Source organism: Aethalodelphis obliquidens, unplaced genomic scaffold (assembly GCF_003676395.1).
Source record: "Aethalodelphis obliquidens isolate GAN/ISIS:26980383/991018 unplaced genomic scaffold, ASM367639v1 scaffold99, whole genome shotgun sequence".
Classification (NCBI taxonomy): domain Eukaryota; kingdom Metazoa; phylum Chordata; class Mammalia; order Artiodactyla; family Delphinidae; genus Aethalodelphis; species Aethalodelphis obliquidens.
In genome coordinates, this window is record NW_020838043.1 from 1,028,231 (window position 1) to 1,055,779 (window position 27,549).

The 27,549-nt window shown below is 40.7% G+C and overlaps 1 protein-coding gene and 1 pseudogene across 1 annotated transcript in view; one reads left to right on the top strand and one right to left on the bottom strand.

Moving 5' to 3' along the window:
* The window catches only part of PHEX (phosphate regulating endopeptidase X-linked), a 204,726-nt gene that overhangs the window by 38,935 nt on the left and 138,242 nt on the right, over positions 1 to 27,549 (bottom strand). Inside the window, exons 14-15 of the mRNA XM_027096110.1 lie at positions 24,228 to 24,331; positions 14,592 to 14,650 (exon numbers count right to left, since the gene is read on the bottom strand). Of these exons, the coding sequence (XP_026951911.1) occupies positions 14,592 to 14,650; positions 24,228 to 24,331 (163 nt within the window). The remainder of the gene's footprint in view (positions 1 to 14,591; positions 14,651 to 24,227; positions 24,332 to 27,549) is intronic.
* On the top strand, positions 21,287 to 21,833 carry LOC113614530 (40S ribosomal protein S19 pseudogene; annotated as a pseudogene).

The window sequence follows — 27,549 nt, forward strand, 5'->3', positions numbered from 1 at the left end:
GACAACTAAGCCCGCGCGCCACAACTACCGAGCCCGTGCGCTCTGGAGGCCGTGAGCCACAAGTAGAGAGAAGCCCGTGCGCCGCAACAAAGAAAGATCCCGCATGCCGCAACGAAGACCCAACACAGTCAAAAATAAATACATAAATATTTAAGAAAATAAAATGAACTCTTTTAGAGATAACAGGTGTGTGTATTACAGAAATTTCTTCTAAAGGTTATTCCAAACAGTTTATAGTTAACTAAGCTTACATAGTAGTTTTTTGCTCATACATTTGTCAATACCAGCAAATTCCTATTTCAAGCAAAAATACAGACTGTGGTTAAATAATTCCAAACACTAACATTCTGACAAAAGAAAATATTGGTATCTATATGTTGTAACAACCTCACTCTTTGGTAGCAAAAAATTCTCTTTCTCAAATCTGTGTGTAGGAAAATCACAAGGCCTGCTTTAGGCTTTCTACTTGAGTCAGCCTTTTGTTTCTACTGGCATTTCTCATAACTCTATCAATGAATACTGACTAACCTAGTTGGAATCTTAGCAAAATGGTGACCATAGAGTGCTTTTGTTTAGGACACAACTGCCAAACAACTGATCACATTCAGTGGGTCAGGTTCAACTAGTCGGTCTTTAAAGTCATAAAGTTATATCCTAACTGCAGCTGTATCTTTCCAGGAAAAGTTAAATGCCTCAGTGTGTCTGGGTTTCAGTGTCCATTTTACTAGTGTAAAATCACATTAATTAGGTTTTTTAGTAGAGGCGAATATAGAGGAAAAAAACAGAATTAGCCCATTGTCCCACAGCTCAGACCTAAGAAAACAAACATATAGCCTCAGGTATAGAGAGTTCAAACTGTATGGAGAGATGGGGAAAAAATTAATAATTTCCCTTTTTTTCCACCCCTCTCCCCCCAGCCCAGAACTTCCCACTACTATGTACAAAACTAGCTTCAGATATTTACTCAAATGTCACCTCCTTCTCATTAAGGCCTTCCCTAGTGCTTTTTAAAGGAGGAAAAGTATTATTCTACCCCCCTTTCTTGCTTTATAGCTCATCATAGTACCACCATCTATGATACTCTAAATTTTACTTATCCTTTATAAAGTATTGTCTGTCTTTCCCCAACTGGAATGCAAGCTCCATAACAAAAGGACTTTTATTTTTACCATTCTCTCACTGCAATATCTCCAAAACAATGCCTGGCACGTGGTAATCACTCAATAAATATTTGTTGAGTGAATGGAATCTGCACTTTGTGAAACTCTAAACGGTGACTGGGGTTAAACATTACCTATAACTATGAGTGCGTGTTAGCCAAAGTCTAAAACATTACACGACACTATTAGTACTACCAATGTGCTACTCCTTGAAGTTTCCATATTCAATACCAGAATGGGGCTATGTTCCATTATTCAAGTTCTGGTTTTCCTTTACCTTCTAGATTAGGTACTCTGTTGGTTCCATTCCCTTACAATCATGGCCGAGCTAGTGCGGTTTTGAAGTTTGCACATTTTTTTCAATAAACTCTTAATCAGAATGCAAATATTAACAAGATGAAAAGCTCTGTCTAGCTCCATGCAAATTCCATCACCCTATGTCCTCTTAGCCCTCCGTAACACCAAGGAATAAAAGTAGGATATTTTCCCTTTTATGGTTTTATGGCATATGCTACAAAGAGAAAAATCACACAAAATACTGATTTAGATCAGAGTCCTTTGGTCCTAACAATACTGAATGAAGATAATCTCTTTTCCCTACACTCTTTGTATGCTTTCACATAACTGCCACATTAATTTTAAGTTCCATATCCATAAGTGTGTGGTTCAAGAAAGTTATCATGTGGCAAGTATTCTGAAAGCATTTTCTTCCAACGTTTTGTTACTTGTAAGTTTTGGGTTTTGTTTTTTATATATTGACACTTACAAATGGTGATTTGTAAGTGTCAACTGTAGTTGACAACTTTAAGACAACTGTAGTCAGACTGGAAACATGTTGTTTCCGTTTTTGGTCAGATTTAACAAGATGGGAGACCTCCAACTTTCAATACCAGTCTTCAAAACCCAGAGCACCTGCTTCTTCCCTTTCTCTCCATCAAACTTTTGAAAATTTACTAATACCCTCCATATCCAAGGGTGGAATTCAATCCTCAGTTGGTTGAACCTTCGGATGAAACCTTTAGATATGGAGGGCCAACTGTATGGTGCAAGGCAACTCAAATTCCATCTAAATTTGGGAGCAGTTCACTCAAATTCAGTCTCTCTTTTGACTCCTTTGAAGGAAGTAGCATTATTTGAATTTGTTCAGTTAGGATCTCTCCAGCGGCCTCAGGGGCAGAAGTGGCACAGCCAGGGGCCAATGACAAAGTAAATTCAGTCCAAAAGAAGTTGACAGCGGGGAGGTTCTAAAGGAGAATCCAATGGGCTTGAGAATGTGTAGGCCAATGTGCACACTCAACTGTTTAATTAAATCTGTTTCCATATTTGCTGTAGGTGCTTTCCCCAGAGAGGTACTTCGGTTTTCCATTGAGTGTGTATCACTGTGGGTGTTTGTCATACTTTTATTGAGGGGCTGACTGTATCAATACATTGTATTATATTATTAGTCTTGTCAAATAACAGAATGTTTGGTCTTTTGCATGGATTTATTGGTGTATTAATGTGACTTTATTCTAGTACATGTCATGACAGTTATTTTCAAAAGCATTAAGTATATGCTTATATTACTGAACTAATCCATGTATCAATCTACATTCCAAGGCTTACTGCTGATGTACCATCTTAGCAACATTATTATACTTCCTGGTGAGATTCACCTGTAGTTAATTCTGCTGACTTGTTTATTTTATTTGTCCTGCCCAATAGCTCCAAGTTCTATAGTTCACTAAGTGAACATAGTTTATGACTCTAATTTTAGAGATGTTAATATATTTAAATACCATCATAAAAACTACTGGGAGAAGTTTGGTTTGGTTATGATGATGCAACTTCCATAAATAACCAGTGACCACTAACATTTACTGAGCACCTATGATGTTCCAAGCCACTCAGGTAAGTTTTGAACATACAAATGTCCTCAAAGAACCTACAATCCAGTGAGGGGGAAAGGACGTAACTAGAAAAAAAATTCCATTTTGCAAAATCTAAACAGGAAGGTGAACTGATACCAAAGCTCTCTAAAAGTGTATTTTTAATTGAAATGTCTTTTAAAGTCAGTAAAGAAATACTGGATACACGGGAGTAGACGCATAGGCGTGTTTTGGAAAAGGGGTTATCTGTACACGTGTGTATGCTAATGGGCAAAAAATTTGTAAGATCAGTAGGGACCAGAGCTTTCAACAGGCCCCCAGTTATTTCGGTGCATCTCCTAGTTGAGACCCACTGGCTTCAATCAGAATAAGGATTCTCAACCCCAACTGTACATTAGAATCCCTCGGGGAGGTTTTTAAAAATATACCCATGTCCAAGCCCCTGCCCCAGACCTATCAAGCCACAGTGTCTGGGATGGAGCCCTGAACAGCAATATGTTTTCAAAGTTCCCCAGATGATTCTAATATGCAAACAAGTTCAGAAACCTTGGTTTAGGAAAAATAACTGATGTATATAAATTAGCCCTCCTGTCTCATTCTCCTCTCTTCACTGCTCCTCAACACTGTGCTCATAACATATGACTAGATATTTTTATTATAATTTTGCAGACTATTCTTTCAAAACTGAAATTTTACACGGCTTATAAATTATGATTGTACAAAAGGACAAAAACAGTTTTAATTGCAACTGCTTTGGAAAATCCAGGATGAATGCTCACTCTAAGAGAGAATGAGTGTTACATCTTATTCAGGATTAGTTCTTATAATCAGATAAGCCAGATACCATTCTTCTAGAATCTAGGGGGCCATCAGTAGGGACATGGAAATTGCTGCAGTTACAAAGCACTTTTGGTTATGTTTTTTGCTGTAAAGGGATTTCATTGTCATCTCACTGCTAAGATTAATAGTGGCTTTTTTTTCAATTTGGCATCTTGCAGTAATTTGGTGAATGCCAACCCTCCCCTTTCCAGAAAATATCAAGTTCTAACAGCTGTGACTCATGTCAAGGGATCCAGCAAGATGCCCTAGCCATCTGCCGGCTTCCTGCAGGTAACCTCCTGCCACCAGATCTATCAGCCTAGAACTGACGAGCTGAAAGCAGCTTCTAAAATCTGCCCTCCGTCTTGAAATCTACTCTTCGGGCTCTTCTATTCTTTTCCTGCCAGAATTACCTCCAGGCTGCAACATAGAGAACCCCTTCTTCTTTACCAGCATAACCAACCATCCCTGTCTGCCCAGGCCTGAAGGGGCTCCTGGGATGTGGAGCTTTCAGTGCTAAAGTTGGGACAGTCCCAGGCAAACCAGGACAAGTTAGCCTCCTTACCTTTACCCAACCAAGTTTGACCTCTTTTGCATTTGAACTGCAATTTTATAGCTCAGCAGTTCTCGAATTTCAGCATCTAGTGGAGGTTTGATGGTTAAAATCTTCTTAAAACATAAATTGCTGGGCGCACCCCCAGAGTTTCTGATTTGGTAGGTCACGGATGGGACCAGGTAAAGCCCATTTATCACAGGTGATGCTGATCCAGGGGCCACACTTTGAGAACCACTATGCAGCTCAGTATCTCATACTCTACTCACGTACCAACAAGTCCTTTCATGCACACAATTGCTGTCCTAGGTATTCAAAACTGACACTAGAGGAAGTGATGTTCAGTCCAGGCCTGGGAAAACAGCAGATGCTCAACAAATGCCTGTGTGGGGTCACTGAGCCATATCTGGGGGTGAGATAATGGTCTCAAGAATGAAAATGTGACTAACATTTTCCCCTTATCAATTAGACCAAAAAAGAAAAAAGAAAAAGAAAAAAACTGAGTCTCTATTCATCTCCTCCAACAGTATCTTTACGATGCCTAACAGTATCTTTTACGATGGTAAAAGAAACCCATCTCATCTATTGTTAGTGAAAATATAAATTGGTACCACTTTTCTCAAGAGAAGTAGGATAATATATATTTTTAAATCCCTTAAATTGAGCATACCATTTGACTCAGCAATTCCTCCACATCTAGGAATCTACCCTAAAGAAGAGTCTCAGATTTGCACAAAGACTTAGCCGCAAAACTCATCACAGAGTTTTGGCGGTTTTTTTAACAATAGTGGAACAGCCTTAATGTCTTTCGGTAGGAAATTAAAGAAAGTAAGGTGCTTTTATATGGTGGAATACTCTGCATGGTAACTTAGAAGAATATGTGACAAATGAAAAAAATACTTGTTACAACTTTCAGTGGGAAAAAACAGTTTAACTGGACGAGTCCATAGTTAATTTCAATTTTTAAGTATGTAGATAAACATAAGTTTGAGAGAGATTCAACAAAATTATTAACTGTAGCTATTTTTAAATTATGATTAACTTTAAAAGTATTTTTAGCTTATCTAAAATTTTCTAGATTTTCCACAGTAAATGTGAACTACTTTTGTATTAAGGGTCAAAGACAATTGATTTTTTTCAAGGGAGGACAAGTGAGACTGTGACCTTCAAGACCAATTAGTGAGACTGTTCCCTGACTCCCTGGCCATGGCTCCTTTCCAGCTTCCTGATGCTCTGCTCACTTGGGCTCACAGCCAGGTCGCTCCCAGTGTGTGTCCCACTCACCCCCCACCTCTTGAATCAAACTGACCCTGAAAGCCATTCTGTGCTTTCTGCTACCAGCCCTGCAGCGAACCTGCCCAGTCCTCTGCCTGGAAACAGCGTGCGTCCTGCCCCACGAGAGTGTTTTCACAAGTGCACAGCAGGTGGTAAATGCATCCCTCCAGGCATCGGTCCTGGGACTCAACAGTTACAGGAATGCCATGAGACTGCAGGGCTTCCCACTGAAAGGCAGCTTGTCCCTCGGTGGCACTACCCAGAATGTCATTCTCAGCCGCCTCCTTGGTCGGGCCTTAGAGACATGGGGCTGTATTAGGGCGTCCAGAGTCCTTGACTAGACCAGGACAAGAACATCTGAAAATAGTTGTAGCAGGTGTCCCACAACCTTGCCAAGTGCATCATGTGGCAATTCTGCAAACTATTTGAACTTTGCTCATGACTTAACTTCAACTCACTTAACAAATTTTTTTTAAATTTCAGAGTAAATTTTGTGAAGGACAACGTTTTGGGAGAGTAGCTCAAAATATTCTCGTTAAGGTAGCTTATGAAATCTCTCAAATAACGTCCCCACCCCATCGGAATCCAAGGATGGAAGGAGATCACGGGCATAGCCAAAGGGCTTGCAGAGAACAGCACTCTTAGAGACGGCAATAATCAACTGCTGCTTGATGCGACAGCCCTTTAAGACATGAAATCAGCATGACCTGGAGACCGCCTGACCTTCTGATCCTCATCCCCTGGCTGTCCCCACATCCCATAATATCTTGTTTCCATACCAAACAAACAATCCCCCACTACACGGGTGAGGGCAGAATATAATGATTACTCTAACATACAATTATACCATGCTTTCAACTTTTTCACAGTGTGTTCACATGTATCATTTCATGTAATTCTCACATTTCTTATCTGGCACTGAACAGTGTAGGCTGAAGACCTAGAGCACATAATCAGAGAAGCTGGGTTATACTCCCATCTCCGCAACTTACTAGTTGTGTGCTCTTTTGCACGTTACTTGGCCTCCCTGAGCTTCAGTTTCCTCTTCTGTAAAATGACCCATTGTATCAAGCTTATAGATAGACCTACTGAAGATTAGAGACAACATATGCTAAAGTATCCAGCACAATGCTTGGCACATTAATGGTTCTCAGTGAAGAATGGCTGCACAGCGCAATTATGCTCTCCATTTTATGGGAGTCCTTCAAAGCATCAGTGGAAAAGTTGGGAAACTACCTGTATTATCACTACACAATTATTTGAGAACAATCTTTTGGGATTTAACTTACCCATTCCCTATTTCCCCTCACCGCTGCCACTGCCTAGGTTTAGACCCTCCCCATCCTTCTCTCGAACCACCTGCCAAACTCCTAGCTGGCATAGGGGGTCTCAATCTTTCCCGTCTCCAAGCCATGATCTTCCAAGCCATGATCTTTAAGACTAAGACCAAGGAACCAAAAATTAAGTTTCCTGCCTCTCAAAGAAAACTATACCAGTTCCCTATGGCCTGTTCCTCAGTATGGCTTACAAGGTCCTCATCTACTTCTGCTACATTTCACCTCGCGTCATGCCTTCTGCCCCATCCCCCGTCTACCACATGCAGTCTGTGCCCCAGCAACTGTGAGCATCTCACCACCCGTTCCTGCTCCATGCTCCGCGTGTGTTGCCTTTGCACCAGCCAGTACTTCTGCATGTCCCAACCTATCTACTTTGCCTACAGAATTTTTCTCCTTTCAAAGCCCACTCAAATGCCATTTTCACCGTGAAGCCAACCTTCACTCCCCTAGATAGTTAACACACTGCTCCGTGGCTCCCAGGATGCACTGCACAGCCTTCTGTTGCACACTCACCATGATGTCTTATAAATGACTGGTAACAAGTCTGTCTCTCCCTGCTTCTCAAAAGCGAGGAATCCTAACAGCTAAGATTTATTGACTACCTACTACAAACCAGTTTCTCTTCCAAGCATTTTGTATATATTATCACCTTGAATCTTCACGACAACCCTATAGGATAGTCACTACTATTATCTCCATTTTATAGATAATTAAACTGAGGCTTAAAGAAGTTAAGTAACGTGCCCAAGGTTGCAAGTTATCAGTGGCCAAGCCAGGGTTCAAAATCAAAGCCCACACTCTTAACCACTACACGATACTGTATTAAAAACCTAGCACTGAACTCAGTACCTGAAAAGTTGTAATGTCTGTATTACTTATCCCTTGCTATATAACAAAGGATCCCAAAACATAGTGGCTCAAAACAATAAACATTTACTATCTCACAGTTTCTCTGGGTCAAGAATTCGGAAGCAGCTTATTTGTGTGGTCTGTCTCAGGGTCTCTCAAGCGGTTGCTGTCAAGATGTCAGCGTGGGCTGCAATCACCTGAAGGCTTGGCTGGACTGGAGGATATGCCTCCAAGATGGCATGCGCACACAGTGCTGGTCATGGGCAGGAGGCCTCAGGTCCTTCACATGTGGCCCTCTCCACCAGCTCCCTGAGGGCCCTCATGACATGGTTGCTGGCTTCCCCCAGAGTGATCAATCCAAGACAGCAAGGCAGAAGCCAGATGTCTTTTATGACCCAGCCTCAGAAGTCACACCCTGTCATTTCCACAGTATCCTATTACTTACAGAGGTCAGCCTTATCCAGTGTTGGAGAGACTACACAGGGGTGTGAACACACGGGAAGCGAGAATCACTGGGGGCTCTATAAATATTAAGTGAATAAGGCGAAAAAATTACTAAGAATTGCTCTGTCAGGATCTCTTCTAGATAATGAGAAGTCTGGATTAGGTGGCCACTTAAGTTTCCTTCCTTGTAGCTCCAAAACTATGGGAGATTATTTTCCAATTCTACTCAAATAGATTGTCAAGTGCATTCAGGGATTTAATTTCATTAAAGTCCAGTAGAGGCCACAGGTGAGTATTTGCTAACTTGGCTTCTACTTTATGGTTTTAGGCAGAGTCAGCAAAGTATGAGAAGTTCTACCAGTCTGAAACACAGTTATTTCCCTAACAGCAAAACAAATCTATGCTTGATTTCAGGATTAATTTTATAGTTAGATGCCAGCGTTAGCCCAGCCTCTGCACAAAGGCTTATCTTCCTTAGCAGAGTATCTGTGATTAAACTGAGGCAACTAAATCCCTTGTGTATAAGAGCAAAGATAATAAAAAATCATTGGTTTTAGCCCTTAGGCCTTGCTTGTTTTCAAGCCAAGGTTTTGTTTGCTTAAAATAATTCCTTGATATGATTTGAGACCTACGAAGATAAAAAACTAATATTGTTATAAGGCACTATGCAGATACACATTGATACTGAATACATGAAATGAATTTTATTCTAAAGACCAGTCTATATTAGCGGAAATGAAAACCAAATGTAAGCGGCTCTCCCCTCAGGCTCACCCTCCTGCCTCCCGTAAGACCACCTGATTAGATCCAAAGTACTTTGGAAGCTGGGTCAGAAACACGCTATGAGGGTCCCTAGATCCCATCCTCTCACAGTGCCCTACATCACAGATTGGCAAACTACAGCCATGTAAACAGTTTCACGGGAGCACAGCCGCACTCATTTGTTTATGAATTGTCTATGGCTGCAATGGCAAAGGTGAGAATTTGCAACAGAGACCATATGGCTTGCAAAGCCAAAAATATTTACTATCTGGCCCTTTATAGAGAACATTTGCCGATCCCTCGTCCACACCTCTGGCAGCTTGGCCTGAGGTGAACTGTCATAAGCCCAAATGTCTATGCATGCTACACGCTATTCTAAAAATCTTTAAGGGAGAATGGGGGTATTACTGTTTATGTTGAGGTGTTACATACATACAGTAAAGGAACAAATTTTAATGGTAGAACACAGTGAGTGTTTTACACAAGTATCACCTGTGCAACCACCTCCCAGATCAAGGTAATGTTTCCTATGCCCCCTCTCAGTCAATACCCCCCAAAACAAAGGTAGCCATTATTTTAACTTTTATCACTTAGATCACAGATTTGTTTGCCTGTTCCTGAACTTCATACGAATGGAACCACGCAGTGTTTCACTCACCATTAAGTCAGCGGCATTCTTACACACTGCAGCATGGAGCACTTCGTTCTTTTCCCGTGCTGTGCAATATTCAATTGTATGAATACAGCACAATTTATTTACCTACTCTTCTGTTGATGGAAATTAGGTTCTTTCCAGACTTTTGCTGCTATGAACATTGTGTACATGTCTCCTGGTGGGCATCAGGATCCATCCATCTTATCAAGAGTGGAATTTCTGGGTGATAGGAGACATCAACAAACTGCCAAATACTTTTCCAAATGAGTCGTAATTGTTTAATGTACAAAAATATTGTTTTAATGTATAAAACCTTCTGAGAACAAAAGTTCAAAATACGCCCCTCCCACAATCTTCATATACACGCTGTGTATCCTGTGACAGACTGGCTATCCCAGGCATTAGTGGCGGGCGTGCCAGTTTTTGATATACAAAACGCTGACCTTGACAATATGCTGGCACTTTTCAAATTGATCTTGTTAAATCCTACCAAAAACTCTGTGGACTGGGTAACCTCAACATGTGACAGATGAGGACAAGAGGGGTCAGGAAGGAGAAACACCTTGACCAAGGTCATACAACTAAATCAGTGGCACTCAAGGTCTCCCATCGAGCTTATGTCTTCCTACTAAAAGCAGGAAGACCTGGGACTTCCCTGGAGGTCCAGCAGTTACGACTCCGCGCTTCCACTGCAAGGGGCACGGGTTCGATCCCTGGTCGGGGAACTAAGATCCTGCATGCCACGCAGCATGGCCAAATAAAATAAAATAAACGCAGGAGGACCAGCTTTGCATTTATCACAGGGTTAGGGAAGCACAAGCTTAGGCACCAATAACCTCAGCTCCTTGTTTTCCTGTTTAACCACCTTATCAGGTCAAATATAATTAAATTCTGCAACAGCTCCTGAGTATAACTCCCCGTACAGCAGACTTAAATCATCATTATTTCACACTACACTCTGTGTCTGAAGACATTGCTACCCAGCTTGACAAGGGTAGAAAAATAAGAAGCTATAACCACCCTGCAAAAATCTAACATTGAAAGATCACCACAAATCATAGGGTTTCACATATAGGCATGGATTTGCCAAAACAAACAAATAAACAAACAAAAACGCTACAGGTTTTTCTATTTTCTACTCAAGTCTCTACTGCATGCAAAAGCTGACTTAAATGGCATAAATCAGAAAATGATAATGTGAACTGAATGAAATTCTCATAAATCACGTTACTAAGTATAGTTACATCTTAGATGTGAAACCCGATTAAACAGATGGCCACATGCTGTCAGAATCAGCCCCTAATCAATAAAGATGTTCATTTTAGAAAATCACCTCCATTTTTCACTTCTTCAGTGAAGCAAAAAGGTGGTACTTGGGGGCTGGGGGGAGTCCCAGGAAACCCAGTGGGGAAATGTATAAGGAACTCCACCTGTCTTAATTTATAGTCCGGAAAATCAGAAAGGAGGGAGAAAAAAATGTCACCCACAGGATTCCTTGTCATCTTGCCTGGGAATGCAATTTACAATGAGAGCAAGCACTGGTCATTAGGAAAACAGAAACAGCTTGAATCTCTTAATTAAAATACTGCTTCAAATTGTTCATTCCAAACCCCCTCTGCTCATGAGCTTTAGAGAAACCACTGGGTTACCCTGAAATGGCTGCTCCCTCAGTAAACCTCTGATAAGATCAGCTCTCCCCAGAAAGAAACAGGCTGAGCAGGGGTGAATCCTGGAGGCAGGATTTAAACCCCCCAAGAGCAGTGAGTATTCACTGACATTGGATAGCCAGTGTGGAAGCACTGCTGAGGAGTCTACCTCAGTGCCTTGTTTAGCATAAGAACTGATCTATTACATTCACCAGATTGATGAAAATTTTGTCTACCAATGCCAAGAAGTGATGAAAATGAGAGCTGGTGAAAACACTTCTGTACTTTGGAACACTCACTCTGGAAAACATTTGGTGTCATCTGGTAAAGTTGAATATTTGCATACTCCACAAGCCAGTAATTCTACTCCTAGTATATGCCCCGAACACTTGTTTCAGGGGACATGTATGAGAATATTCAGAGCAACGTAGTTCATAATAGCAAAAACTGGGGGAAAGGGGAACGCTTAGGTCTGTAGAACAGATAAGTAATCTGGGGTACAGTCACACATGGAATGTTACAGAGCAGTGAAAATGAAAAACCTACTGCCACATGCTACCTGGATGAATCTTAAAAACATGTTGAATGAAAGCACAATTGCTTAAGATTGCATGCAATATAATACCATTTTTATTATGCTAAAAATAAGTAAAAATAAACAGTATATTGCTTAGGGATACATATGGTTTAAAATTTATTTTTCAAAATACAAGAAAATAATAAACACAAAAATCAGAATAGTGGTTACGTAACTGGTGAGGAGGAGGAAACTGAGGAGGAGCACAGACAGAGGCACTGACATCAGGAACGTTCCAGTTCTTGGACAGGTGGTGGGTTCATAAACGTATATTTATTTTCTCATATGTTTTCTTATATACTTTGTAACTTTATGTGTTCTAGCATGTTATATATATAATCTTTTGCATGTACAAAGTAAACCATTTTCTTTGAAAATAGATAATTTAAATAATTTTCTATCACCCAGTAAGTTATTCCAATTGATATCAGTATAATTCGTGTTATATAAATATAACCTATATTATTATAAATAGTATTTATAAGTAATATCTAAAATATCATAATTTCCCATTAACACAGATTACTTTTCAACTTAGAGCTATAGAAAAGCATCATGTTGTATATTTTAAATATATAAAATTTTTATTTGTCAATTATACCTCAATAAAGCTGGGGGGGTGGAGAAAGCAATGGTATTTTTATGATAATAATGCACTGCCAGCTAACTGTTTTCCTGTTCACTACTCTCCCAGACCAGTCCGGCAGAGGCTGCCGTTCTCCAAGGTGGCCACATGAGGGCGACTCTAAGAAGGTGTGCCTGCTGGGAGTGGGCTGTCCCCTCTGGCCAGGGAGTCCTGTCAGGATGAGGGCCAGCACAGAGGACCTACCACAAGTGGGTAGACAGGAAGCCTCACTGAGAAGGTGTCATTCAAGCAAAGATTTGAAGGAAGTGGGAGCGCGAACCACTTGGATCACTTGGAGAAGTTTTCCAAGGCAAAGAGAACCCCGAGTACAAATGCCTGTAAGGAAGAGTGTCTCCTGCTCTAGGAACAGGAAGGAGGTGAGCATGGCTGGAACAGAGGGGAGATAAAGGCAGCATCATAAGAGGCCTCGGGGCCATTTCGAGTAATTTGGCTTTTATTCTGTGTGAGATGGGACGCTGATAACGGGTTCTGAGCAAAGGAGGGACATGAGATGACTGAAGGACATCTTAAAATGGCTGTGATATTATATTTAGAATAGACCAAAGGGGGATAAGTTCAGAAGCAGGGAGGCAAGCGAGGAGGCTATTACAGGGGTTCGGGGGGAGACGGTGAGGGCACAATCAAGGGGAGCAACTCCTTATAAATTCCATCTCCCGCGCTCAACAAACAGCTTAGAGACATGCTTAACACCATGAGATTAGAGGTGCTCACCACACGAGGGAGTGAAGGGGGGCACCGGAAGACGTGCAGCAGCAGCCCCCCTCCCACAGCAGGTCACTGGCAGCCTGCACTCGGGCTCTGTCATTCTCGTCAACGTCTTCAGGCTTTTACATGTGGATGTACCTCTAGACAATATATAGAACTGTTCTGCATGCTTTTGAACTCTATTTATATGATATCATACTCCACATATTTTTCCAAGTTTTTTTTTTCACACACACAACCTATTATTTGTGAACTTCATCCACGTTAATACATGTTGCTCTGGTCACTCATTGTTCGCCACTGTCTGGCATGCCCTTGTGTGAACGTGACACATTTTGATTCATTCTCCTTTGGAGGGCCACATAGGTTATTCCCCTTTTGCTGCTATTATAAACAACACTGCTGTAACCATTCTCACATGGGCCTCCACATGTGCGACTTCTCTAGGGCACTGCTTCCCCAACTATGTTAGACTCACCTGGAGGGCTTAATAAAACAGTTTTCTGAGCCCCACGTCCAGGGTTTGTGAACAACAGGTCTAAGGTGAGGCCCAAGATTTTGCATTTCTAACAAGTTCCCCTGGGACTCTATTGCTAATAATCATGGGACCACACTTTGAGTAACAGCATTAGTGCACATGTCAAGAGCTCAAGTGACATTCACAGACACGCGTGCCCATAGTTGGCTTTTCTAGGTGTTGCCCAATTGTGCAGCAAAGTGGGTGGACCGATGTACATTTCCACCAGCAGTATGTGTCCCTGTCGCCAACATTTGGTGCTGTTAGATTTTTAATTTGTGCCAATCTGACCTTTAATAATTTTTAACTTATCATCTTAGTTATAATTATGTACCTAATACATGTAAATAAAAGAAACTCAAGACTTTACATCCTAGGATTAATTAGAGCACTTCAAAGCTTTTCTAACAGCCTCTAAATTCTCCCCAACTACCTGATCGTTTTTCCCATCAATCCTAGTAATAAATAAAACAAAAATCAGTAAGACCACTATGAAAGAAAAGTGGAAGCTTGTTCCTTTTCATGGCCAACATCACTGCAGCTTTATTTACTGTAGCTGTTTTCTTTTTAACTTAATGGTTATATAAAGCTTTTTTAAAAAAACTTATAAGGTAATGAGGAAAATTGGACATATGGGTAGGGAAACAAACTTCCTTCACCAACATACCTGGTCACTGCTGGGAGGAAATAAAGAGTGCCCTACTCTTAAGTCACAGTCATGGAAAAGTTCCATCCATTTTGTAGCACATTAACAAGGAGACAAGGAACCAGTACTCACGGATCTGGTTGGTGGATGCGCTGTAGAAGGCATTGACAGTCGTTGGATTTGTAAACCACCTGTAGACAGAGAAACAACCACCACCAAGTGATCATCATTATCCAGGCAGGAGGGCAGTGAAACACATACAATGTGGCGGGATTTATTAGCAAATAACCAGGGAACAATGGGGAAGCTCGACACGCAGGGAAATTATCACCTCAGTTTAGGGTTATTGCTCTGCTCAATGAACAATCTCATCCTAAACTGAACATGCCTGGTTATTCACTGTTACTAACGTAATGTAAAAAAGCACCAGGGCTTCTGAAACAGCTTTAATGAAAAATTCTAGAATCTAAAGGGATCTCCCCACAGATGGAAACACAGCACCAAGCTGATGTTTGCCAGGCCCTGTTCAATGGGTCCATGGGACAGCTGAGTTTTCCATGCTGCATCACCTCTGACCTGTCCATTAAAGGTTTGAGATTGGTGACAACATAGAAGTCCATGTAAAGAGAGATAATAAAGCACAACCATGGTACCTAGAGGGTCTGCCTGCTCCAGTAGAAAGTTTACTGATTTAAGCACCAAAAGATCTAATGGCTCATCCTGCCTCTATCACTAACTAGCCGGGTTGTGGTGGAAAAGTGGCCTATCTTCAGTTTCAGCTATAAAACTAAGCTATGGCATTAAGATATCTTGGGAGTACCTTCCAGCTATGAAGAGTCTACACTGCATTTTAAATGCACAGGAAGTGACTTAGATCAGACTCAGCAAATTTCTTCTGTAAACAGATGGTAAACATTTAGTCATTTCATGGACCAAGAGGAAAAATCAAGGACATTATATAGGTACTTCCATAGTGAGAGAAACTTTTCTATAAAATTTTATTGATGAAAGTCAAAATATAATAATCTAGTACAGGGCTTCCCTGGTGGCGCAGTGGTTAAGAATCCGCCTGACGATGCAGGGGACACGGGTTCAAGCCCTGGTCCAGGAAGATCCCGCATGCCATGGAGCAAGTAAGCCCGTGCACCACAACTACTGAGCCTGCGCTCTAGAGCCTGCGAACCACAACTACTGAGCCCGCGCGCCTAGAGCCCGTGCTCCGCAACAAGAGAAGCCACCGCAATGAGAAGCCCCAATACCACAACGAAGAGTAGCCCCTGCTTGCCACAACTAGAGGAAGCCTGCTCGCAGCAATGAAGACCCAACACAGCCAAAAATAAATAAATAAAATAAAGTTCCCTTTAAAAAAAAAATCGAGTACAATTTTTGGTAATTCAGGCCTAGTAATGAGAAGAATGAAATTCCTTAGGGGCAGGAGAACGTTATGCTTTGAGGTTCAAAGTTAGTGCTTCCTACCATCAAATCAACCACAGACATTTATCTCTAAAGATCACTCTTAGCTCATGGGCTGTACAAAACCAGGCAGCAGGCAAGATTTAGCCCTCAAGCCATAGTTTGCTGACCCCTGACTTAGATGCCTGTGAGTTTCAGGCACTGCTGTTTATGATTAAAACCAAGCATTTGTCTTAAGCTAAACTGCTCAAAATAAACTTCTGTAAATCCTTTTCAGAACAATCATTTTACCAATTTATGTCTAATAGAATAATTGTGTCAGACTGATAATTTATGTCAGACTAACATGAAACTGGTAGGAAATCCAAGTGTGGATTCTAGTTGGTCCACCCATACCTTCTCCCCTTATAAAGAAGCCCATGACTGTCATCCTATTATTATCACTAGTAGTAGTAGCAGCAGCAGCTACCATTCACGGAGCACTTACCACGTCCTACGCACTTTCTAGTCATAGGTTTTCCCCATAGAAACTACAGGAATTATTAGCCTATCTCACAGGAGAGGACAATGAGACTTACAAGCATTATATGCTCGCACAAGGTCTAGTCTGTCTGACTTCAAACCAGTTCTCTTAAGCATTATATTATACTGGAGACATCACTGGAAATCAAAACAGAGTGCCTCCTCTTGTCAAAGCTGAAACCTGTACTCACTTCCATAAAATGTATATTCTTTTCCTTCAAATTTAGGATGAGTATTTCAATAAATCCTAATGTTTGACACACATTTACTGGCTGGCTTACTTTTCTGAGGAGAAAAGTACAGGGAAAGCACTTTTATTGCCCTAATGTCACTACCTGTAGTAGGTAATATTATGGCCCCCCCAAAAAAATGTCCATGACCTAATCCCTGGATCCTGTGAATATGTTACATTACATGGCAAAAAGGACTTTGCAGATGTAATTAAGGTCAAGAAGCTTAAAATAGAGCAATTATCCTAGATTATCCCAGGTTGGCCCAATCTAATCACATGAGTCCTTAAAAGTGGGGATCCTTCTCTGGCTGGAATCCTAGAGATGCAACAGGGGAGAAAGTCAGAAGAGATGCTGCAGAACGGGAAGTCAGAGAGATTCCAGGGGTGAGAAGGATTTGACATGCTGTGGCTGGCTGTGACATGCAGCTGCCACGTGCAAGGAGTGGGGAGAGAGTCCTCTAGGAGCTAAGAGTGGCTCCCAGCTGACAGCTAGCAAAGAAGTAGGAACCTCAGTTCTACGATGAGAATCGAAGAGGATTCTTCCCAGAGGCTCCTGCTAAGAGCCCAGCCAGCTGTCACCTTGACTTCAGCCTTCTGAAGACTGCAGCTGAGAGCCCAGCCAAGCCATCCCACATTTCTGACCTACAGAACGGTGAGGGAATACATTCGTGTTGCTCTGAGCTGCCGATAAGGCTGTGGTGATTCATTACAGCAGCAACAGAAAACTAACACGCAAAGAACCCAGCATTTGTTATGTCTGCTCTCTGGGTCAAGAGGGGAGAATCCAGGTGCCTCTCAACATGGCTTCTAAATGACATTGGACTGAACCATAGTATGTACCAAAGATGATGTGTATTCCTAGAGCTCATCTCTTCTCTTCCCATCCCTCCCAACTCCCCTCCCTTTAGCAAAGAATAAACTTTCAAAACATTAGGCTAAGAGCCATATGTAGGAACAATGCTTCTAACTTCTGACGGACAAAGGCAGACAAAACAAAGAAATCAAACAACCAGATGGAGCCTGATGGGGCCTCTGAAGTTTCAGCGAGAATTCCTAAAACATCTTATACAAGATGCATGATCTCACCTTTCCTGACTTCTCAGAGCTCCTGCTGGCTCTAGGACATGTTTGGAGCCCTGATTATGCCCAGAGCAGATATTAAGTAGCTGCACTAACAGAGCCTACCAGTTGTGGATGCTATTATTTCTTCTAATTGGATAGTTCCCACACCAAGCCAGCCGTTAAATATCTTGTACATCTCCCTGATTATATCTGAGTTTATTATATATTTAGTTTTACTATTCTCTAACCTAAGCCTACCTGTGCTGGTTTTAATACGTGTTTGTAATTTTTTTTACACTCCTCCCATTAAGAAGTGGACTCTAAATTCCTCTCCCCTTGATTATGGGCTAGTCTTGGTGACTCACTTCTAAAGCATAAAATGCAGTGGAAATGACACCACGTGACTTCCAATGCTAGGCAATTAAAGGCAATACAAGTTCCCCCTGGTAAACTCATATTTACCCTCCCTCCTTCTTTTTCAGGAAACTTGCTCTTCAAAGTTTCTGGCTCAATCAGCATTCCACAAAGAAGCCCAGTACACATGGAGAGGCCTAGTGGGCCTTCCAGGCAGCAGCCAGCACCAACCACTAGACTAGGAGAGGAGGCCTCCCATGTGACTCCAGTCCCAGCCACGATCTGACTGAAACTACATGCAACGCCATGAGCAACAACCACCCAGCTGCGCCTAGTGACCACCAGAACCGCGAGAGAAAAATGAATAATTACTGTTGCTTTAATCCTCTAACTTCGGGGGTGGTTCATTATTACACAGATCATTACAGCAAGAGATAACTGAAACACTGAAAAGCTGGCTGTCCACAGATTAAGTCCTACCCAACGGGTTGAATTTTCCCAGAAAAATGTTTTATTTGCCCAACACAATGGCTTTTAAAAGTACCGAACTGGAATTCCTTTAAATGAGGCATGCAATCACTAGAACTGGAATTCCTTTAAATAAGGCATGCAATCACTAGTTCTCTATGGTCTCCACCACTCCCTATCATTTACACTTGTCTAGGTCAACATCTGTTACCTGATTGGGCTGTGAAGGCATATGAGTTTGCACAACTTACCTCCCAACAAGATTTTAAGTTCCTTATGGGCTAAGACTATTGTCCAAGTGGTATATGCTGAGCAAAAATTCATTAAATTGGGCTTCCCTGGCAGCGCAGTGGTTGAGAGTCCGCCTGCCGATGCAGGGGACACGGGTTCGTGCCCCGGTACGGGAAGCTCCCACATGCCGCGGAGCGGCTGGGCCCGTGAGCCGTGGCCGCTGAGCCTGCGCGCCCGGAGCCTGTGCTCGGCAACGGGAGAGGCCACAACAATGAGAGGCCGGTGTACCGCAAAAAAAAAAAAAAATTCATTAAATCGATTTAAATGAATGTATTGCTATGTATACATCTACTTAGATAAACAAAGAGTGTCATTCAAGTGCTTTAAATTCTTTTTATTATGTCTTTAGGGTGTTCCTGCAGTCTGTGTTTGGGAAAGGATTTAGTAGATAAGGTAGGAAGAGGTCTCATATAAATTTCAAAAACATATGGAGATGAAATTATACTGGACAATGGATACATAAAAAGAGTGTGATGATGAAATGCAATAATCTAAAGCAAAAGACACTGATACCCTGATTTCTTTGGACCATATAAAATAGATATACATCAGGCTAAAGTTTTACATTTTACCTATTAACTCTTAAAGATAGTCTAGGGAATATGGAATGGAAAAACCGTAGAGTATTTATTGCTTTATTTCACACATCCTGTAGATTGTATCCATCCCATTCCATGCTGTAGATAATTCTGGGCAGGACCATAATTTGTATAGACATTTGATGTATTTTTACATATTTTTCAGAAGATAGAGAAAAAAATCCAGGCATGTTTGGTCACAGTAGAATGAGAGTGAGTTAATAGGGAGGCTGGCTTAAAATCATTTCTGTCAAAGAAAGAGGATCCTGAGGGAAAGAAATTACTTTTGACTCAAGCTGAGCAGTGAAGTAAATCCTCTATTTTTAAGCAAGCTGATGAAGTGACAATTCTGAGAACCAACCCCTAAATATGTACCTTCAGGGATGACTACCCAATTAATTTCATTCTTGCTGACATTTCCCATCGTGTTAGAAACTTCTTAATGCACATTAGTGCAGCTAAAATGGATTCCATGAGAATGAAACATAAAGGGTGTTTATCTCCTATACCCACAAAGAAGCAAAATGTTATTTCAGGGCTTTATGGAAATATAACCAGGATGTGCTGTTCAAAGTGAACTAGTGTAGTGGAGCTACTCCAGAATCATCCTCATTCGATTAACTCATGAATTTTCAGACCTAAAAGATGTCAATTAAAGTCGATGGGTATCATAAAGCTAAAATTCCCCACAGTGCCTGAAAAAGGACCCACCTGAAATTTCTTCTAAAAAAATGACTATCACATCACTTTACCATGCAAAAAGAATCTTAAATTTCCTAACATTGCTTTCCCTGATATAGACATATGGTCTGAGGAATTACTAGCATTGCACTGATTTTCATTCCAGGAGAACTCTTCCAGAAATATTAACCAATTTAATGTCCTTGTGAAAGAGGTATTTGTTTTCATTGACAGAGAAAAAAAAAGACACAAGTCACACAGTTTGCTTAAGCCCACAGTCAGCCAGCACTTTTCCAAGGCATAAATATTAGAAATAGTCAAGGTCATTAGAATCTTACAGCCCATCAGTATTTTAGGATGATGTTAAAAATGACACATTTAGGAGCTTTTCAATTAGCAACCCAGGCCTTGCTACACACCCAAATGAATAATGACATTCTGAAATTAAAGAATTAACTTGGCAGCGTCTCCAAAATAGAAGAATCCCTGAGAAGACCCTGAAAGTTCACAAAAATACTGGTGCGAAGTTTGAATTTTTCACAAGTTGCAAAGAGAAGAGTTTGAACTTATCTGAAGTAGACCTGAAAGGGCAGGATGATTTACATACTACATGTAGATGCTCACTGAGATACTGGAAACTATCTGAAGTCATGAGATTTGAGAAGCTGGTTTTAGAACCCTAAATCTAAAATTTCTATTGAGTAATTTAGGCTTGGAATGAAACAGGCAAGATGGACTGAGAGATACTGTGACGAGAGGAGAACATCAAGGACAATGGGGCAGGTGGCTTCACATCAGCTCTCTGTCATTGCCAAAGAAGTTCTAAAGCCTTCTGCTTTCTTCCTTTGGGCTTTGGAGGGGAGTCACGGATAGGCCAGGGGAATGGCTCAGCTTTAGGCCTACTCCTTAAGGTCAAACACTTTTAACTTACTCCGTAGGCGCATATTGTAAGAAGATTTGAAGGGCAGAGGGCAGGATGGCTAGATGGGACCCATGGCTAAGAGGGAGAGGCGGTAATCACAGCTTAAGCCAAGGGAGGGTAAAGGGCCTAGAGTTTTTCTAGAGGCCAGAACAGAGGAGGGAGTTGGAAGAGGGAGTAACGAGAGACCCATAGGGCATAAAAAGAGCCAGACAAAGATCTGGAGACCAGAATATCAGACAAGGTGAAAACGTGGGCCATGGAAAAAAAAAAGGGCCATGGAAGTCAGGCTTCCAGCTCTGACACTATGAAAAGGTCAACAAATCCTTTCCATAAAAGCCAAGTATACCTTTCCCCTGGCTGGCAGCTTGGAGGCCGCAGGACGCCTGGAGTTACTGTAAAAGACGGGAACCAGCGGGAGTTCGTCAGAGCTCTGGCAGCCTTCCTCAGAAAGTCCGGGAGCTGCAAGTTCCTGAATGGGTGACGCTGTCAAGCTGGCCAAGCACAAAGAGCTCGCTCCCTATGATGAGAACTGGTTCTACACACGAGCTGCCTGCACAGCACCTGTACCTCCAGGGCAGCGCTGGGGTTGGTTCCGTGACCAAGATCTATGCGGGGCGTCAGAGAAATGGTGTCATGCCCAGCCACTTCATCAGAGGCTCCAAGAGCGTGGCCCGTCGGGTCCTCCAAGCCCTGGAGGGGCTGAGAATGGTGGAAAAGGACCAAGATGGGGGCCACAAACTAACACCTCAGGGACAGAGAGATCTGGACAGAATCACTGGACAGGTGGCAGCTGCCAACAAGAAGCATTAGAACAAAAGATGTTGGGTTAATAAATTGCCTCATTTGAAAAAACAAAGTATAAAAATGGACAAAACTGTCAACAAACAACCATTTTAGGGCCCTGGGAATTGATCAAAGGCAAACAACACATTGAAAAATGTTTAATTTTGAAAAACTGCTACAACTTAAGAGGAAGTAGAACAGGAGTCTGTGGCCTTCTTGCCTGGGACTACTACCCTCCCTCCCAGCTCAATCAGCAAGAACTTATTTTGTTAGGATAGGGCTGGCTGGAAAACCAGCAGCTTTGCTGCCGCAGGGAGTGGAGGTAAAAACTTGCAACTATGCCAGCCGGAAGTGATAAACCCGGTAGAAAACAAACGAGGACAACCCACAGCTTTGTGAGCCTGCAGTTACAGCTCCCATTGGGGAAAGTGACAGATCAGCCAGCAATTTAAAAGGGAGACAGTGGAACTGAAAGAGTCATAGAAGGATGAGATCAGCTCTCCACACATCCCTGGCTGACTGGGAAACTAGGCATGTGTACAGGGGAGACTCAAGAGAGCCCAGGAGAAAGTAAACTCCAACGGTGACTGGGAAGGGCTGGTGACTTTGATTGCACACCCAAGCCCCACGCAGATCAACTGGCAGAGGGCAGAAGCCCTACAGGTTCAAAGTGTCTGAGCACAAGCTCTGCCCTGATCCCTGGCTGAGGACTAAGCTATGCAGACTCAGGGACAACCTCCATGAAGTGAGGCTAAAAAATAAAAATGAGGATTTAAAAAATGAGTAGACATCTATGGCCACATACTGTAGCAGAGACAGATTCTACTGTGTTAGTCCAGGAAAGTTACTTTTTAAAAAGCCTCAGAAAAATAAATCAGAATCCACAGTTGCTACAATACATTATCCTAAATGTCATTTTCAACAATGACAAAAAATGATGCTGGAAGAAAAAGTGTAAAGAAAAGCGATCAATAAAAACTGACTCTGACTGAGCCCATATGTTGGATTTAACACACAAAGACTTGAAAGCAGCAACTGTAAATTAGTTCAAAGAATTAAAATAAACTGTATTCAAACAATTAATGGAAAATATGAGGACAATGACAACAAAGAGTCGTAACAAAGAAATAGAAACTATTTAAAAAAAAACAAATGGAACTTCAGGAGTTGAAAAGTGCAATAATCAAAATGAAAACTGTATTGATGAGTCGCCAGCAAATTTGAGAATACAGAAGAAAGAACTGGTGAATTTGAAGACGGATCAATAGAAATAATCCAATCCGGAGAAAAGAGAGAAAACAACCTTGGAGAATTGGGTCATATCAGAACAGAGTAATACCAGCAGGCAGAACAGAAAGTAATCTAAACCTGAGCTGAAGAATTTCTCAGTTGTAAGCCTCTTGTTCATTTTGTAAAATGGGGATAATAAATAGTACCTACACCTCACAGAATTGACTAGAGGATAAAATGAATTAAAATATGTAAGTCACTTCCTGGAACATTATAAACACATAATAATTTTTAGTTGCTATCATCATCATCATTCACACTTTGCTAGGGAAGAAAATCATGACTGGCCCTGACCCCAATAGTTCCTAGTGAAACTTCCCTACCTGTAGGAAAAGTTCCTACCGCTTGCTGAGAAGAGGGATATAAATCATAACTGCTACTGAAGGAAAATAATAGAGCTATCAGTTCTTTGACACGCATTACCTAACAAAGATCCTATAGTTACTTCATAATCACAGGCATACCTCAGAGATTGTAGGTTCAGTTCCTGACCACCATAATAAAGCAAATATCACAAATTTTTTGGCTTCCCAGGCATACAAAAGTTATGTTTATACTATATGGTAGTCTGTTAAGTGTGCAATGGCATTATATCTAAAAAAATGTATATACCTTAATTTTAAAATACTTTATCTCTAAAAAATTCTAACCATCATCTGACAACACAGTGTTGTCACAAACCTTCAATTTGTAAAAAACGCACTGTCTGCAAAGTTCAATACAGCCAAGTGCAATAAAATGAGGTATGCCTGTATACAATTACTTCTACATTTGTAATCATACTTTACTTTTTAAATATTTGGTTTTTAAGATATTCAAAAGTTTCTGCCTGAGTGTGAAATTCTAGAGAAATTTGCTTATATATATATTCATAACAAGATCTAGAAATGATTTGAACATTTGCATCTGAGTAAGCCTTCTTTTTATATGTGTTGATGCTAGGAGTAGGGCAGTCATAATTAGACTGAACAACTGATTCATATAATATCAGAAATAAGAGTGCCAAAACGTAACACAAATTTTGCCAAACAAAAATAACTGGCAAGCCAGCTACTCTGACTTGAGGGGAATTACAAAGTTTGATCTAAAGAAACTCTACTTCCCACCAACATATTTATCTATTTCACTTTTTTTTTCTTTCTTTCTTTCTTTTTTTTATTTTTCTTACTCACTCTGTTTTTGGAACAGCTTTTCTCAGCCAGAAGAAATCAGTCTGTGCTAAATACTTGCGGGTTTGCAGGACGTTGCCGAAGTAGTCAGATTCTGAAAACTTGACCTGAATAAAACAAACCACGACCATCACTGTTCTAAGTGCAGATAAAAGATGGCTCTGAAAAAAAAGACTTCAGCGCACAAATGAGCGCGCAGCGGAGACGCTGCACTCCTCACATCATCTCTCAGCCATCACCGGTTAACCCAGTCTTCACAAAGCCATGAAATTTAATCTCGCCATGAAATTTAATCTCAGTGATTTTCTTTTAAAATAAAAAGCTCAAAAATCAATACGGTCGTTTCTGGATGACAGTAAAAAACGAGCAGCTGCAGTAATTTACAATGCATTTCATTTGCTTTATAACTGAAAAATCTACTTTAGCCTTTACAGAACATATTATCTTAGGTTTGAAATTTCTTCGCCCACATGAGTCCTTGATCTTTTCTAAAAATGTGTACTTTATTTATTTGTCACATAGGTTCTTCTAATAACATTCAGTTTATTCAGCTAAAACCTCGTTTAGTTCACAGATGATGATTTAGTCAAATGTTAAAATCTAATTTACTGTAATCAGTATTTGTTCATGAAGGAAAAAAATGAAAGTGATTCAGACTTACTTTCTACCCTAAGCACAATGGAGTCACTAGAATAGTTTGATTATTAATTGAAATTTTCTATCAACGCTCAAAAAATGCTCTGGTCACTGAAGATTCATGAAATTACAGAGGCAAATCATAGATTATAGCTCGCATGGAAAAAAAGGAAGTTGATGGCTCACAACAATGTTGTCTATTAAAATAGGGAGAAATACATAATTGATTCTTGAGTTCCTTTTCTTTTTTTTGGAAGGAGAATGGCAGACAGTTTTAATTCTATAGGCACTCTATCTACAAAAGTAGCAATACTTAACCTAAACATTGTAAATAATATCCATGTAACAGTAAAAGCAGTGGTTTGTAGTGATCCCTAATGCTTTGGTTTTAAAATATATTACTGTGGCAAATAAAATTGAAAAAATACACATTTGAATGAGCAAATAACCGAGAGTAATCATTCTTATTAGCTGTAATATTTTTGTAAATTTAAGCCATGATACTCTTTTAAAAGCAAAAATTAAAATATGGCAAATGAAGGTATATGAGACCCACAGGCATCACACTACAGATATGAATGAATATACACAACTTGACAGTTACAGACTTGACAGCAGCCTATGTGTTGGCCAGTGTCTCGCTCAGGTTTACCTCTTCCCTAACATATCATGGGTACTCATTTTGTCTGCAGAGTAACTTTTGTTAATGACTCATCTTAGCAATCTTTCCAGGGGACCGGGCCAAAATATAAAGAGAAGAATAAAATAACTAATGGCACAGAGAGAAAGGCAGGAATGAAAGTATCAATTCCTGGCATCTTTGGTGTTCTCCTTGGCCAACAAGTTACAGAGATGAGACTTCAAACTGTCCCTCCCTCACTCCTCTTAGGGGAGGTGGCTGATGAATAAATCGTGGTATAATCACATAATGGAAAACCACACAGAAGTCTAAATAAATGGTCTGTATGTGTGAACATGAAAGAATCTCAAAAGCAATGCTGAGTAAATAAGACAAGTTGTAAGTATTAGAGAATTTAAAATTTTAAAACTTATAAAACAATACTATATGCTGTTTATGGGCACATACCTATGTAGCAGAAGCATAAAGAAATGCATGGGAATGAGAAACACTGAATTCAAGAGAGCGTATCTAGGGAAGGAGACAGGCAGGGAAGAAGGACATTAGGTCAAGGAGGACTACACAAAGAATTTCCAATGTATCTGCTTTATTCATTTAAAATGTGTGTGTACATGTATACAGCTAATATGGCAATATGTTTAATACTTGTTAAAGCTAGAGGTGTTCAAAATACGATTTTACATACTTTTCTGATGTTTGAGATGCTCCATAATAAAAAGAAATCTTACAATCGATTGTATTTTAGGTAGATGTTTATACTCAGCCTCAGAAGAAAGAGAGTAAGCTCCTTGTTTTAAGAAGCAACCCTAACTAGCAATTCTAATGTGTTCCCGGATCACACAGTTTAAAGATGTGTCCAGTGTTCAACCTTTTTTCAGCTTTTGCTCCGAAGACAGCTCTGCCAGAACTTTCAGAATATGATTGTAACTGACAGAAAATTCAGATACGTTCTTGGGTTCAGAGCGTGCTCCAGAAAATGCTCCCAAAGGAATTTCCTTCAAAAATATTAACTTTTTTTAGACGCAGACGTAGAGAATGGACTTCAGGACACGGGGAGGGGTAAGTGTAAGCTGGGATGAAGTGAGAGAGTGGCATGGACATATATACACTACCAAATGTAAAATAGATAGCTAGTGGGAAGCAGCTGCATAGCACAGGGAGATCAGCTCGGCGCTTTGTGTCCACCTAGAGGGGTGGGATAGGGAGGGTGGGAGGGAGACGCAAGAGGGAGGGGATATGGGGATATCTGTATACCTATAGCTGATTCACTTCGTTATACAGCAGAAACTAACACACTATTGTAAAGCAATTATACTCCAATAAAGATGTTAAAAAATATATTAACTTTTTTGTACTATCAATGGGGTCAGTTGTTACTTCTAGAAGAGTCTGCTAATAGTGGTACTTTCCTGTTCCATTCGAAAACAAAAACTTGACATTCAGGTTGTTCTACAGACATTAAATGGAAAACCACCCAAAAATTTCCTAAAGAAGAAGAGTTCCAAGTCTAAAAATACTTTACATAAATATGGTCCTACCATAGCCATGAAAATGGTCATGGGGAGCAAAACTCAGAGGCAAGAGATTACAAATTTGCCAACATCTTACCTATGTTTAGAAGGATAAATTTTAAATTGTTTTAATTATTAAACTGAGCATATTTTCTATTTCTTAGCCTGGTTCAGTTAATCTATTTCATTTATTTAATGGACATCACAGGTAACAGGGGACAATTTTTACTTTTTCCTGTAAGACAGGTTAAGTGTTTGGGAGTAAGAAAGGGCCAGACGCTGTTATTCCCATATGACAGATGGGAAACAGCGATGGAGAGATTATGGAACCTGGCCAAGTCACACAGTCCAAATCATTAGGCTCCTGCTTCAGTGTTATGTTCATTGGTCCTAATAAGAAAACTGGTGATTCAACAAAGAGAGTACAGGGAAGGAGGAGGAGAAGGTAAGAATTACGAGTGGGAGGAGAAGTAGTGATTAAATAAATCAGGGTACAGTTTACTTAATATCAGACAGCTGTTAAAATAACGGTAATGAA